This window comes from Myotis nattereri (assembly GCF_964212035.1).
Source record: "Myotis nattereri genome assembly, chromosome: 5".
NCBI classification, from domain to species: Eukaryota; Metazoa; Chordata; class Mammalia; order Chiroptera; family Vespertilionidae; genus Myotis; species Myotis nattereri.
Genome location: NC_138080.1, coordinates 60,117,058 through 60,133,860, shown reverse-complemented (window position 1 = coordinate 60,133,860; position 16,803 = coordinate 60,117,058). Strand labels below are relative to the sequence as shown.

The following is a 16,803-nucleotide window of genomic DNA, read 5'->3' as shown; positions in this document are numbered from 1 at the left end:
GGTTATCAAACGACTCTAAGGGAAGTCTATGTTTCTGTAAAAGCTCCCATTGCTCCCGCTGTGCAGAAGCGTATATAAACTTAGGGTAATTAAAAGCTATTCCGAGCTGCAGCAGACTAACCTCTTAAATCACTGGTTTCTGCTCCTTTTTAATCAGAAGAGACGTTTTGGCAACACCTGACATGTCAGCTGTGCAAAACCGCGAGGGAATGGGAAGCCAACGCAAGGCACGTGTCCTCGGTGCCCACGCGGGTCTGCTTCAGATTACCCCGCCGGACAGCATGGCGCCCACTACCCTCCGCCTGCACTTGCCGCTGTGCCAAGAACACGGCTGCGGAACCAGGCAGAGCTGGTCAGTCAGGCGCTATCGGCCTAAGCCACTGGACAACTGGTAACCACGTGGGAAATGCTGGAAAACTCTGAGAATGAGGTAAATATCCCAGGGTGGAGAGAAGTAAGGTCAAGCAGAAATCCCTCTCAGTTCAGGGTCCAAGTTAGACATCACAAATCTCAGCGGTCAGTTCTCAGATCACTTGATTGGTGTTAGCAGGTAAAGAGACGGATGCTTCCACATGGACTGTGAATCATGATTTTATTACCCAGCTTCCTGACACGGACACCCCTGACACGAACACCCACAAGAAGCTCCCACTGCACTTGAGACTGCAGATCCTAGAGTTCCCTGAGAGTCCCCCTCGTTATTTTGGGGAGTTCCCATGGGTTTCATCAAGTTTTGCAAATGATTGCCATTTTCTTCCTCTTCTGCTCTGGGTGATGTTTTCAGCAGCTGCCTTCACTCCCTCCAGATGATCCCTGACAGCAGGTCCCTCACATTTCCCTAGGCTCTGAAGCCCCTCCCTACCCCACCCCCTCCAGGCTGTCAGTTGTTCCTGGCTGTTCCCTTCCTTCCAGGACTGCTGACAGCAGCCCCCTGTATAACATCAGTACTTCCATTAAAACACTTAGATTCCAATACTTTGCTCAATTTTCCACCCTTCTTCTGAACTCGGAAGAACTCTTTAGATATTGTAGAAATTAATCCACAGCCTCCAACTTGCATATTATTTTTCACATCTACCTTTCCTCTTTTGTTTAGGCCATGTATGCTCACCTAAAATGTGTGAATTTCACCTGGAGAGCATTATGCTAAGCAAAATAAGCCAGTTGGAGAAAGATAAATATCACATGATCTCACTCATTTGTGGAATATAATGCACAAAAATAGATCCAGAGACAGAGAAGCATCGAACAGACCTTCAAACCTCAGAGGGAAGGCAAGGGAGGGCTGCGGGGTAAGGGGTGGGTGTGTGTGTAAGAGATCAACCAAAGGACTTGTATGCATATTAGCATAACCAATGGACACGAACCCTGGGGCGGTGGAGGCTTGTCCTGGGGAGGTGGGAGTGGCCGGGGAGGGGTCCAAGGGGGAAAAAGGAGACATTAAACAATAAAAAAGAAAAATATCTATTAGTTAACAATATAAGGAAGATCTGCAATTTAATTGCATCCACAATTTTTTTTTGCTTTGTTTATACTTTAGATAATATTTTTAGATGTCTGCAATACATATCATAATAAACTTGGACAATTAAAATAAATAAATAAATTGTGTAGATTTCCATATAATCAAATGCCAGCCTTCCCCTATCAGTGGTTCTCAACCTTCCTAATGCCGCAACTCTTTAATACAGTTCCTCATGTTGTGGTGACCCCCAACCATAAAATTATTTTCGTTGCTACTTCATAACTGTAATTTTGCTACTGTTATGAATCGTAATGTAAATATCTGATATGCAGGATGTATTTTCAGGGATCGCGACCCACAGGTTGAGAACCCCTGTGATGGTATAGTCTTCCATTTTTTTACAAGAGCTTTAATGTAATTTAGTCTATACACTTAATTAATCCACTTGAAATTTATTTTTATAAGTGAAATGAAATGAGACTGTAATATTATTTTCTTCCAGATCGATAGTCATTTAACCATCACTTTTTTTATGTTAAATAATCAATTCTATACCCGCTGAGTTAAAATCATCTAAATCATAGAGTTAATTATAGTGTATTCTGTGGCATCTGCTTCTGGATTTGATATTCGACCTTACTTCTATTTGTCCATTCCTATGATCAAACCATGTAGATTTGATTACAGTTGGCTTTATGTTATATTTTGATATTTTTATGCCTGAGATTCTTAATCGTTAGTTTTTAAAATGTCCTTTCCTATTCTTAGATTTGACTTTTAAAAATAAACTTTAAGATCACTTTTATCCAATACCCAATAAAAATACCTTTGCCATTTTATTTGGAATTATATTAAAGTTATAAATTTAATTTGGGATAATTTCTATTTTATGATAGTCTTTTCTTCCAACACAAGTATGTTTTCCCATTTGTAAAGATATTATTTTATATTTTCCAATAAGATTTTATACTTTTCTATGTAATTTTTGCTATAAAAGAGAGAAGTTATTGATTTTTAACTATATTTATCTTGTAACCAACCAACTTACCAAATTATCTTATTTGGTCTCTTAGGCTTTCTAGATATTTTAGAGAAATAGTTTTGTTTCTTGCCTTTCAAATTTTATATAAGTAATATAATTTTCCCACTGTATTTTCTATAGCCTCCAAGAAAATGTTGAATAATAATAATGATAGTGATTAGTTTGGTGGTTAGTTGAAATGATTTTAGAATGTCATTGTTCAGAACATTTATATTATCTTATTACGACAAATTTTTATTATATTCCTATAATACTATCTATTTTATATTAGATACATGGCAACTAGATTTATTAAATGCCTCTTTGGCATGTAGTGACATAATAAAATGAGTTTTCTCCTCCAGTTATTAATAAAATGGATTATGTTGATACATGTACTTATATGAACCATATTACTTTCCTGAAATGAACTCTACATGGTCAGAGCATGTTTTGCTTTTTCCACATAGATGAATTCTGAATACTATATGTAATTTTTGTACCTAGGTTTTAATTGAAATTTGGGTATATATTTTTTAAAACCCTTATCAGAATTTGGTATTAAACTTACCTAGCCTTCAGAAAATGAATTGGGGAAGCTTTCTATTTCTCCCCCTACTATTTCAGGGTATATTGTTTATGTACCAATGATTCATATAGATTTCTAGCACAATGCCCACAAAAGTTCCCTGACAGCATAACTGCTCCCCACCTAGGCTGTATTTCTGGGTCAAACCTAACTTCCTAAATGTCTGCTCCTTTATGATGAGGGTTCAGAGAGCTTCTAAAACTTCTGGACAGACACCCATCAAATTAGATTAATGCTGATATCGCTAAATTTCAATCTGTGGACTCAACAGGCTCAAACTAGAATCGCCCTGCAGCTCCACCAACCACTCTTCTTAATGATCTCTCATGATGCTTCAAAATAAAAGGGCTCATTGCTCAAAAACTTAGAGAGCAAAAAATTAACAGTCATCCTGTGTGTTTGCTGGAGTTAGGACTGAGAGGAATAAGAAGAGCCCAGCATTCCATTAGGAAACACAGTCTGATTAGGCGTCTCTATGTTTGTGATTAACATTAATAAAGTTGTCAGCCTGGGAACGAGAATGGGAAATGGCCTTCCCTAATTGTTTCTACTTTAATTGGAGAAAAGAAAATTAATTGTAGACATTATTGTCTTTTTTAAACTAGGTGAAACAATGTTTCTATAGCTCACACATCTGTAGACACTGAAAGGTGACTATACTAAACTACACTTCTGCTGATCTCCAGGAATGAAAGACGTGGCCACTTCACAGTCAAGCAGCTGTTCTGCTATTGGCAAAAATTTTTTTTGTAGGAAACTTGTTTTGCTTCTACAAGTAAATTCACCTTGTTATTTCACTGTGAAAGAGCCAGTCTTTCTCCATGCAAACAGCATCATTTTCTTGGGGGAAGTGCGGAGGTATCCATGACTACCCTTCCCTCTACTGTGGGAGCCCAAACAAAAAGAAGAAACTAACAAAAGCCCTGAATAGATGATACAGAACAGGAACTGTGTGAGTGCCCATGACAGTAGCACAAAGAGACAACAGGAGGAACACACTAGAAAAGGAAAAAATTATGTCAAGAGCAGCATAGAGTGTAATGCACTTGATATGCAAACTACAGACAAGGGGAACTAAAAGAGATAGAAATGCAAATTTATAGAGAGCAGCATAAATGCTAGAGGAATGAACTTAAATATGTAGCAGCATTTTTGCCCATTGTAATACTGAGAAGAAGTCAGATACACTACCAACACTTTCGTTAAACCCTTCAGAAAACTGAGGGTGCCAATAAACCAAAATGAAATAAAGTCCAGGGAGTGACAGACTCGTCCTAGAGGAAGAAGTGCCTATGGCTGGTATTCCTGGCTGAGCTGCAGGAAGAAGAGGGTTTCTCCATAGAAACCAGCTGGACTTGGAATGACCTTCACATGAGTACATGTGACCTGGCATGAGAGGTCTGAATCCTGAGGAGCCTCAGCCACAGCATGAGTCTCATCCATCCACCTACTCTTTCTCACCAGACTTCAACATCATGGAGGAGGGTATTTCGATGTGCGGGAGAGCTGAGAGTCACCACTCAGTTGCACAGGGCTTTCTCCAGTGTTAGGGCAGGAGAGCAGAGCTTGGTTTGCCCATGCACTAAACTGGAGCTCGGAAGAGAGAAGGAAGCAAACTGTGAGTTGAAAACATTGCCCCAGGAATCTAAGTTTGGTTTAACATATAAAAATGAGTTAATATAATTCACTATATTAATAGAATAAATAGTAGAAACATTTAAGCATCTCAATACATACACAAAATTGACTAAGTTAAAAATCATTCATGATAAAAACTCACAGAAAATCAGGAATTGAAGGAAATTTCTCAAGCTGATAAAAGGCATCCATGAAAAACCTAGAGTTAAGGTCACACTTTAAGGTGAAATATTAAACACTTTTCTCTTAAGTTTGGGAACAAAACCAGGATTTCTTCCACTGTTCCCACTTCTATGAATATTGCCCTGAAAGTTCTATTGCACTGAGCCAGTGCAATAAGGAAAGATAAAATGCACAATGGCTGGAAAAGGAAACATAAATCTTTCATTATTCACAGATAACACGCTTGTATGTTTACAAAATCCTATGTAATCCAACAAGATCCTTTAGGACATGATACAGCAGGATACAAGGTAAATATTAAAAATTGTATTTCTACCTATTAGTAAACAAGTATTGAAAAACATGTTTTAAAAATTATCTTGCATGATAGCATAAAAGACTAAAATACATCTAGAAATAAGTCACAGAGGTTGGCAAACTGCCGCTCGCAAGCCACATGAGGCTCTTTGGCCCCTTGTGTGTGGCTCTTCCACAAAATACCGACTTCTGCGCATGGGCCACGAAGTTTCAATCGCACTGTACATGAGCACCTGCACGTGGTATTTTGTGGAAGAGCCACACTCAAGGGGCCAAAGAGCCGCATGTGGCTCGCAAGCGGCAGTTTGCCGACCACTGGTCTAGAAAAATATTATGACCACACACAAATGATCTGAACAGAAATATATTGCTGGTAAAATTTAAAGACCTAAATAAATAAAATTTTATATTGCTACCATATTTACAGATCAACAAATTACATATTGTTAATATGTCCATTCTTTCCAAATTGATCTATAGATTCAACATAATTCTAATAAAAAATTCCAACTGGCTTTTTGAAGAAACTGACAATTCAAAAATTTATAAGCAAAGACAAAGCGTCTAGAATAGGCAAAACAAAAACAAACAAAAAACCCAAAAACCTTGATGAAAAGAACAAAGCTGGCAAAGATAGAGGACTTACGTTATCTGATTTTGGGACTTATTATAAAACAAAAATAATCATGGTATTGTCACAAAGTTAGACAAACAGATCAATGGGACAGAACAGAACATCCAGAAATAGACCTACATGTATCAGTAGACAATTGACTTTCCAATCAAGGTAGCAATTAAATTCAGTGGAAGCAAAAGTATTTTTAACAAGTAGTGTTATAATAACTAGTTATCTACATAGGGAAAAATAACTTTGATCCCTACTTCATTCCTATCACAAAAACTAATTTGAGATGGATCTTATATCTAACTAGAGGCCCGATGCACGAAATTTGTGCAAGAGTAGGCCTTTGCAGCCATGGCAACTGCCTGGGTCCCTCCCTCACAACCACGGGGGCTGCCTCGATCCCACAGCTGCAGTCCTGGCTTCATTTGGAAGGACATCCAGTCTAATTAGCATATTATGCTTTTATTATTATAGACTAGAGGCCCGGTGCATGAAATTCATGCACTGGGCGGGGGTGGGGAGGTGCTCAGTCCAGCCTGCACCCTCTCACAGTCTGGGACCCCTTGCTCCTTACAGCCCACCTGCTTACGGCTCCTTACCGCTCAGCTCGCTGCTCCTTAGTTCTGCTGTAGAGGTGGGAGAGGCTCCCGCCACCACCACTGTGCTCACCAGCTGTGAGCCTGGCTTTTGGCTGAATAGCACTCCCCCTGTGGGAGCACATTGACCACCCGGGGCAGCTCCTGTGTTGAGAGCATCACAGCAACCAGTCGTTCTGGTCATTCCACCGTAACAGTCACTTAGGCTTTCATTATATAGATTAAAAATGTTAGAACTACAAAATACTTTGAAGGAAGACAGTGGAGAATATTCTAATGGCCAGAAGTAGAAAGGTTTCTTAGGGCACATAAAGCACTAAGTATGAATGAAAAAATTTATAAGCTGAATTAATTACAATTAAAAAAAATCTAATCAATAAAATATATCATTAAGGAAATAATAAGGCAAGGCTAAAACTAAAAACAACCTTCAAAACATATATGCAACAAAAGCACTTATATCCACATATATAAATTCTTAGAAATCAACAATAAAAAGAAAACTTTAAGAAAATAAACCAAAAGACTTGGACACTTTATTTAAAAAAGATAGATGAATAGCCAAAGGTACAAAAAAAAAGATGCTCAACATAATCAGTCCTGATGAAAATGCAAATTGAGACCATGATGAGATCCCACTTTACAACCACTAGAATACTAAATAAAAATGACTAACAATATCATTATTGGTGGAGGAACTGGAGAATAAAGTCATACAATAACTATGAAAAACAGCTTGACAGTTTCTAGAAACGTTTAACATGTATCTGCCCTATAACGTATCAATTATAACTCTTCGATGTTTACCTCCAAAATAAAACAAAATATCCACACAAATGCTTGTACTCAAATGTTCATCAACACTTTACTCATTGTTGTAAAAAACTGGAAGCAATTAAATGTCTATAACAAAGAGAATGAATATTACTGTGGTGTATCACTACAACCAAATACAGTGCAGAAATTTTAAAAAAAATGTAAAAAGCACACTACTGAGTTACTCAGCAACATGAATGTATTTCAAACATAATGTATCACGTTGAGCAAAAGACACCAGATACAAGAAAGCACATAATATGATCCCATTCACATACATTTAAACAAGCAAAACAAATCTATGTTGGTATTTATGAGAAAAGTGGTTGCCCCTGGGTGTGTGGGGTGGCAAATGACTGGGAAGAGTTACAAGGGAACTTTCTGGAATGATGGCAATGTTCTAGACCTTGACAAGAGCTGTCTGTTTTAGCGTAGGTAAATTATACCTCAATAAAATATAAATATGCTCTCAGTAAATATATACTACTTGTCAACTACTTGTCACTTAGTTCTCAAAGTGAAGTTATTTAGGAAGGGCCGCAACGTTTTAGAACCCTGAACCACTTCTAAATGAAATCGTAACTCCCCTTGCAGACTGGGTCACCATACGGACAGGAGCACTCGAACAGGCAAAGGCGGAGTGAATGAATAGGTTGAGAGGACCACGAAGTACACATAAAAGAAAAGGAAGAAACCAGGTCAGGGGGCGCAAAAACAAAAGTTTAAGACCTCAACTTAGCCATTTCATAACAGGTGACAACAGCTATTTTTCATGAACAGTCGATGTCCACTTCATTATAAAATTTATTCAGATATCAGCATTTAGTTACATGCTTAATAACAGTGCTTCAGAATTTTGGACATGAGTGTTTTTCCTATAGTTGAACACTGACTTTTTTTCACTTAATCAGTTTTTGAGCTATAAATCAAGAATGCTTTAAAAGTGTCAGTTGAAATGAAAATCCCATACTGTTGGAGTGAAAATGGGGGAAATCCTATAAACAATATATGCCTCACAGCACAGCCTGGAAAAAATAAAGGTCTTTGACTTGCCTACTGAAGTTTCAGAATCCCAATTTCTTCTCTTTAAAGGGCAACATGATACTTCCCTCAAAGAATTTTTATGGAGACTAAAGAAGAAAGTATACATAACCTATTAAATAGAGTCCTTTGTATGTACCTATTAATTGCTAATCTCAACTTCATTTTCCTTACCCAATGCATCATGTATTCTAGGTAGAGAAGAAGGCCAGCCAGCTCACAGAATCTGCATTTCAGCAGTCTTAAAGTTGTAAGAAGTCAATGTAGAAAATCAAGCCAAGTCAAAGTGTACTAAATGTAAATGATTTTATTTTCCATAAAAGTGAACTGGACACTTCTGTGTAGAGACTTGTACTAGAATTGCTTTGGGCATAGAACACACAATGCAATAAATTTACATCCAATCTTGATGAGTGACCAGATTTGGGGGGGGCGGGGGGGGGCGGTATGCTAGTAAATGATAGTAAAAAGTGTCTTAGGACACATATCCTCCCCTGAGAAATGTTCCATGTCTACTGGACATGGAACTCTGTCCTATAAGCTGAACATCTAACAAGTTGGAGATAGATTCACCCCAACAGCAAAAGAAATGGAGCAATGTGCACTCCTGCAGAATACATGAGAAATTCCCATTTCTACCATAGGCAAAACGAGTCTGTAACCTAATCATGCTTTGCAGATCGATGGCTGTGCTAACCTGGGTGTTGTAACAGCCCTGCTCACTACCTTCCAAAATATCACTGCAGGGCAAGAAGGGGAAAAGAGACAAACTTTGATGGTGATGTTCTTTTCCTCTAAGAACTTCTCCTTCCTCTGAGATTTTTTCTGTAACTTATGAAAGACCCACTTGAGTCCCTAGTGCTGAGCACTGTAAATGATGTGCTGAAAACACTCCTGCCTGTGCTGTTTCAGTTTCCAGGAGCTTTAAAATAGAGCATACAACCGGCATACATCCAGCAGGCATTGACTTCACCATGAGAACGGGGGCTCTCATATTCCATCACCAGGCTGTAGTGTAATGTCAAGCTTTAAAGTCCCCACCAAACAGCTGGAAGCTTGATTAGCCCATTTTTAGAAAACAGATAATTTCCTCCTGGTGAGGGAAATAATAAGCCACTCTAATTCTCATAATGGCCCTAGCACCCCCGTATTTCACCTCCCCATACTGCAATGAATGGGAAGGCTGAAAGATGGAGTAGGAGGAAACAATAGCCATTCTGATTCAACAGTTAGACCCATCTCATTTGTTACAATGATTAATTGCATTTCTACTAACCTTAGTAAAATAATCAATCTCAGGTCCAGTTGTGTAGAGGAGTACAAGAACAACAACTAGTTTGATAATGGCTGCATTGAAGGCACAGATGACAACTTATCATTTTTCTTTAAGAAGATATATGAATACTTCTGTAAATGAATATGAAATGACAAAGTAACAAATTTATTTGACTGCTTAACTCCAAATAACCATAAACTCAAGAGGGAAATAAAAGCAACTCAATCACCAGACTCAACTAACTAGAACTCAGCCAATAAATAGACTTCATTGTCCTGGGTTAGCCCAATATGATCAATGGTTACTAGAAGCAAATATTAAAGCTACTTTTAAATACATGCACACAACTCATTAATTTCCCAAAACACATAAATATGCATAATCTCACTTCTTAAGCCTTAAGAGTATTATGATCTTAAAATACTTAGGTTATTAAGTGTTCATAATCATAAACTGTACTTTAAACACACTTCCTGCCTCCTCCTTCCCCACCCCATTCGCACCTCTAAGAAAAACTTCAGAAATGAAAGAAAAAGGCCAGGATGAAAAGTCTATGTCCATGGGGACTATTAGCAAATTCATGAACTGTGTTCCTATTTACACTTCCATCACCAGAGCTAATTGTTAGTTATTTTAAGGAAGAGGCTATGCCTTAATTAACAGCACTTGGTAAGTGAAAGCTGGCTGCATTTCTCAAGCATGTTCAAGTTTCACAAGTCTTATTTCCCAGCAGGGATTCCAGTTCATCCACTACTCTTATGTGATAATACTTCTGATCAAGGAAGAAAGTCTCTAAAAGACCCTAAAGAATTAGTTTCCAGAAATAGAAGGCAATTCAGAACATAATTAATGAGTAAGCTAATTATTTATCCCTAAAGCAGTAACATACTGCACACTGTAAATGAGGGAGATTGAAGGAGATAGAAACACCTTTGGTGTTTAATATTTCTAAAGCTGATATTTCTGAAAACTTATCAAGCCCAAGAGTTTAGGAGCAACATTTTCATTCCTGTAGCAGAGCGTTTCTATACCCCTGTCCCTTCCATAGCTTCAATCCTGTCTGCGCCTCCGGTCTGTAGGGAAGGTTGAATCTGATCATGTGCTTGGAAGAACATAAAACCGCATGGTTACTGCTTTGCTTTCCCTCTCATCCTGATCATTTCTCTGCCTATTACTCCTCTGCTCAGTGATATCACCTCCTCCTGCCACCCATGTGAACCATCTCTCTCTCCTTACCAACTTTGTGATTTTTCCCCAGTCCCTTCATTTCTCTGTTCTCTGGCAGAAGGCAAAAATAAAAAAGGGACAGCCATCGATCTGCACATGGCCTTGTGCAGTCTATCAAACCTGGTCTAGATCAGTCCTTTCCTTTTCCACAGGTGGCCTCAAAAGTCAAAAAAAAAAAAAATAGAAAGAAAAAAATAAAATGCCAAAGAAAACATTTTTAATTGCCAGTTTTAACCCTAATTTTGTGTTGCAGAGTACTTTTGTCTTTCCCCTCTTATTTAAGGAAGTCAGAAATAATATAATGCCACTAAAGAAAAAAAAATACTATAAAAACAGATGTTAGATAATATTCCTTTATTTGAGTTTTACTATTTATGAGGGATTATGAGGCAGCAGCCAGAACATTAACAGTGATAAAAGCAGCAACTTAAACTTATTAATTAACCTGTAACAGTCTTCTAAATAATTTACCTATATGAACCTATTTAACCCTTACAACAACCTCACAAGGTAAATATTATAAATGAACAAACAGAGGCACTGAGAACGAACTCTCCCAGCGTCACAAACCTGGTAAACATAACAGGAGCCAGATAGTCAGCCTTCATAGTAGACGTACCAGACCACCACAACTATTTCTATTCCACATACATGCTGTGCATTTAATTGGACATTTTTGCTGCAACTTTAAAGAAATGAACTTTTCTGGGACTAACATAAGTAGAAATTGCTTCAGTGTAGAATTTTGTCTCTATTAAATACCCCCACCATCCATCTATGCTATATATTTTATGGTAAAGAATGGAAAGAAAAGAGGAGCAAGACAGAAATGCCTAAGTGAAGGCAGAGTTTAAAGTTCTTTCCCCTGGACCAGGAGCTGTGTGGTTCCCCAGGTCCAGCAGCATCCCTGGACTTCATCCAGAATCCCATGGAACCCACTGACCCACCTTTCAAAGTGTCTCCTGGTTTGTGCTTCACTGTTGAAAACAGACTAAAATGCATGCTAAAGGGAGAGACTTAAAGGAAAAGGCCCATATTTTAAATTTCCCCTTATCAATCAATGCCTACAATAGCATTCTCTCCTGTCCAGAAATTTTAAGAAAGGCCTCTAGAAATATTGCCTGGGCACTTCACTGTCTATCCAGGAGGTCTGGTTCAAGTGGAGGAAAAGTCAGACCAGGTAGGAACACTGACGAAATCTAGGACAAAATAATCATTGGGACTTTATATGACTTTCATGGAAAGAGGACAATTAAAGCTTCTGTCTAGTGCTTGCCTTGCTTTCTCTATTTGCTTCGGTGCCAGAAATAACTTCAGGAACTACAGAGAGAATGTCTTTCTATACATTATGTACAAGAATAAATTGCAAAAGTAGAACACTTTGTCAATCCGTTTTAGAGTAATTACAATATCAAGACAGTTTTAAGCCATTATTTCATTTCTTCCACTAGCATTCTACCCACAGTATTATACCTTCAGCAACTTCTTAAAACAACAACAACAAAATTATAAACCAAGAGATCAAGCCAGCCTCCCTGAAAAAGAGAAAAATCTGTTCTGGAAGCTTTTGCTCTTACCCAATTACCAATTTGGTGTTAAGCCAAATGAATTTGGAGAAAAAAAAAAGTCCTAGCAAACTATAAACATAAAACAAGCATCAACACAATACAAACACCATATTTGAAAAAAAATGCCAATTACATTAAAAAAGGAAAACCACACACACACACACACACACACACACACACACACACACAAAACTAATAGTTTCAAAAAACACAACTCCCTTTCCCAAAGAAAGAAAGCAGTACAAGTACTTACGGTATCATGAGACTTATCCTTGACATCATAGACTGTGAGTTTTATTTTGGTCTCCTCATAGATGGGATACTCAGATGGGAAAGTGACACCCGTCAAAAACAGTGGGTCTCTTGTTCCCTGTAACAGCACAGGCAGACAACTTTAATTCAACAAAGCAGCAACTGCAGTGGGCAGCATGCAGTGACACATGAGAATACAGAAAGTGTGTCTGAGTGTTTGTTTTTCTAGGAAATAGTTCTATAAAGATCTGAATTACAAAATAATGCTCAGAGGCAACAATATGGCCCAAGGCCCCAAAGAACTAATATAGATGTTGATAGTAAATGGCCCTGCCTCCTTGTCAGAGCTGCTAATACTTTGAAAACCAATGTTATTTTCATTATTTGCAGAACCCTTCTTTGGGGTCAGCTTTTCAGTTCATTTAGAACACATTCAATGGGTATAACCTGTAATTTAGGCATATAAGCTAAGATATTGACTGATCAAATTAAGATGAAGCCATTTTCTCATGAAGAACCATTTGGGAAGCGTATGCTGCCCATCTATTTCCTTTCTGAAATGATTCAATGGAAAGCCATGCCCTGATAATGCCCATTTGTTTTTAGATGTGCTGCTGGGTGTGTTCTCAGACTAGAAAACTAACGACAGGAACTAAATATGATGGATTTGACCTATGAAATCTCTAGCTCAGAATACAGTGCTCAGGATATCTCAGTGTCTCAGAACTTATATTGAGAGAGCTGATATCCAACATTAAATTTTATATCTAATTTAAATATCTATACAAGGTGGGGCACACATAGGTTCACAGTTGTTAATATGAAAAGTCACACAATAATTAATAAATAATAATACAAAAATAAACTATGTTTTGTGTACTCACAACTGTAAACCTACTTTTCGCCCCACCCTGTATTGCTGAATATTATTGAGATGTTTGCTAGAGTTTCTGAAAGCCCAAGCAATTCATTTACTCATTCATTCTTTCTTCTCTTTATTCAGTAAGTACTACTTTTGTTCCTCACTGTGTCAGACACTTTAGAACAGGAAGTGAATAAAACAGCCCCAAGCAACTATAAAATCAAATACAAAAATTTGAAGTATGTCAAAATAAATAATTTCTTTTATATTTTGGCAATATTTTAAAAAGAATGAAGTTGAAGTAATGCTTGACATTTTTTTTTTCATATAAATGAACCATTTTACAATTGCAGTACAGTTTTCTTTAAAAGAATAGGTTATATTTTGTTTGTTCAATTACAGTATTCACCACAAATTATACCAGCATATAGGAAGCCAAAGTTTCCACAGGGCAGACTCCGGGCTGTGTGCAAGCCCTGGGTCATGGCCATTAGAGAAAGGAGAGGAGTTCATTCTGAATCATCTATTCCACCAACTGCACCAAGACTGCAGGTCAACACTGAGCCAGCCGGGCCTGAGGTCACTTCTTACAGAGAAACTCATTCTAAACAGTCAGGGCTCACTAGGCCAAGAAAGGCAGGCAAAGCTGAAGGAGTTCAAAACGCACGCTTTTAGTCCCAGATATTCAAATAAGTTCTCTCGCATCCACCAACGTTGTGAAATATGTGTGATAAGGACAAAATAATCAAAAGGGAAACACTTCCTCGTTTGAGTCTGATCCAACACAATAACAAGTTTCCTCTGGACACATATTGAATGTTATATTAGTAACAATAAATGTAAATAGGAAGTCTCTCATCTGATGAGTAATATTTGCACCTTTTGCCTGGAAACATTACAGTTTTTAAAAATCATTATGGACCTTTCTTTGAAAAATACTGTCCTTTCAAAAGACAGTCACAAACAGCTGAGAATATAGTTTCCACAGATAGACTGAGGAATACAGGAAAAATGAAAAGGGCAAAAAAAAAAAAATTAACAGGTTTAAAATTTCTCTGAGTACTTTCATTTCATTTAAATTTACATATATAACACTAAAAATAAGATCTTTTATGAAAAATGCAAATTCTTCCCTCATTTGTTTATTCTGGGAAGTTACCAGGGCATGCTGAATGACCTCAAGAATGCTTTCCTAAATGACAGGGGATAGTAACACAGCATAGCTACAGGCCACTGATTTCAGCTGCTTGCTCAAATCCAGAGAGAGATTGAGAGAGGGAGACACACACAGAGAGAGGAATGCAGGCGAGGAATGCAGGCGCACAGCATGCTCACCTCCACAATTTCCGTGCTGGAGTATCTTGTCAGTCCCTGCTCCGAGGGGTGGATTACAGAGATCTGCACCAGGGTATTCAGCTTCCGATCGCGGACAGGAGCCACCAGATCCTTGCAAGCTGGCAGAGGCAGGGCGAAGAGAAAGAAAAGAAACTGAAGTCTCAGGGAAAACTTCTGTCCCGAGTTGGAAGTAAAAACTTAGCTGCGGCACTGAATGAAATCTCCGGGGACTTGGGCTGATTTTACAGAGGAAGTCCCTTGGAAGTACCTTACAGAAATAGGAAGTCACGTGCTGCGGAGCTCAATTGAGAGTTCATTTCCACTGACCACATTTGCAGCTCTTGCAAGTCTCTGCCCTGGGATCCCAGCTCTACTGTGTGACTGCACACGCAGCTCAGGGACTTGAGTGCCTATAGTCATTAACACCCGGGCCTTAATTCACACTCTTAGGCTAAGTAAACGGAGCCAGGCGCTATCCAGGAAACTAGCTGTCTGGTATTGACACTGGCTGTTCAAAGGTTGGAAGGCACACTTGCTCCTTACCTAGCTATTGCCTAGAGCTAGCTAGCTTCCTAGAGTCCTGCACCAGGACAGAGACTGGGCAGAGAAGCTAGCCTGACAGCAACACTAGCCACAAGAGAAAGGCAGAGGAGGGGTTAAAAAAAAGATAACCACAAAAAAACCCGCCCTCTGTCTGGGATTCCAGCCAAGTCTGGGAGGGAGAAATGTGGAGTAAAGATGGGTTAAATTTCTGCCCAGGGGCCACAAATGTAAGAACTTTCCTTTGAAACACCAGGCTCATATTACAGACTCTCATCGCTATACCATATTTACTGGAATATTTTCTCCTCCCACATATCATTCTTATAATTTGATCAAGAAAAATAAAAAGATTCCTTTGCAGCAAGCCCAACACCTTCTCTCACTGTGTTTCCTGCCTTGGCTTTGAAACAGTAATTTTACTACACACTGTTGCATCTTGAAGTATGATGCCTTTCCTCACCAGAAGGGGTTCAGTTAAGCTCAGGTGATGGCGTGATGCAGGCTGCCGCAGTGATGGGGAAATGGAAAAGCAGTCCTGGTCCTGGGTTTTCATGGGGGGGGGGGGGGCGCAAGAGCGGGCCTGCCTACCCCATGCCTCTGACCAGCACAGGAAGAGAAGGAGGGATGGGTGTATTTAAACTACTGGAACAGAGGAACTAAGGCTTAACTCTGAAACTTGAAAGCAAAGGTTATCACCTTTCAATGGCTTACAGATCATCTCATTTTGTAGAAGCAGAATGGGAGTAGCAGGCGCTTTGGAAGAAAACAGGCCTGGTTTTGCTCTAGGCATCCCAGCTAAGCCATGCTGGGCAGATTTCACTTCACTCCTTCCTGACAGACTTGGAGATCTTTTTACTCCTGTACGGTATTCTGTCATCATTTCCCTTATTTAAACCATGCTCTTGGTTAGGGAAGCATGTGTGGAACGAATAATAGCTACAGTTCATTTAACCCTCACTATTTTTGAGGCATTTTGGTAGTGATCTCCTTATTCCTCAAAATGGTGCCTTGAATTACTTCAGTTTTGCACATGAAGAACGAGTAGCGTGGAAATATTACATGCTCACGTTTACCTTACCAGGCTCTCATCACTTGCTTACATCATGGACCCTTAGCTTCCTTTCCTTTCCTGACATCCTGCATTCATCACCCACACAACAGCACTGCTCTTTGGAAGGCCCTTTACCAGGATTCTTTATTGCCCAACCCAAGAGATCTACAGTTTTATAAAGTACTGATGTGAGGTTTTTCAACAATGTCAACACATCGCCGGAAGGGGAAAAAAAGTTAGATTTAGACTTTACTGTTGTTTGGTGGTTATTTTGATCATTTCCTCCACTTACCTTATGTGTTTAATTTATCACTCTCTTTCTTTTCTGCTCACAGCATACATCTCTCAAACTCTCTCTCTCTCTTCACTTACTGATACCAACATATATCCGTCCTTGGATTTTAAAGCTGGGGTCAAT

At 38.7% G+C, this 16,803-nt stretch overlaps 1 protein-coding gene across 1 annotated transcript in view; it reads right to left on the bottom strand.

Moving 5' to 3' along the window:
- The window catches only part of INPP4B (inositol polyphosphate-4-phosphatase type II B), a 563,351-nt gene that overhangs the window by 249,288 nt on the left and 297,260 nt on the right, over positions 1-16,803 (bottom strand). Inside the window, exons 6-7 of the mRNA XM_081093135.1 lie at positions 14,792-14,910; positions 12,596-12,712 (exon numbers count right to left, since the gene is read on the bottom strand). Of these exons, the coding sequence (XP_080949261.1) occupies positions 12,596-12,712; positions 14,792-14,910 (236 nt within the window). The remainder of the gene's footprint in view (positions 1-12,595; positions 12,713-14,791; positions 14,911-16,803) is intronic.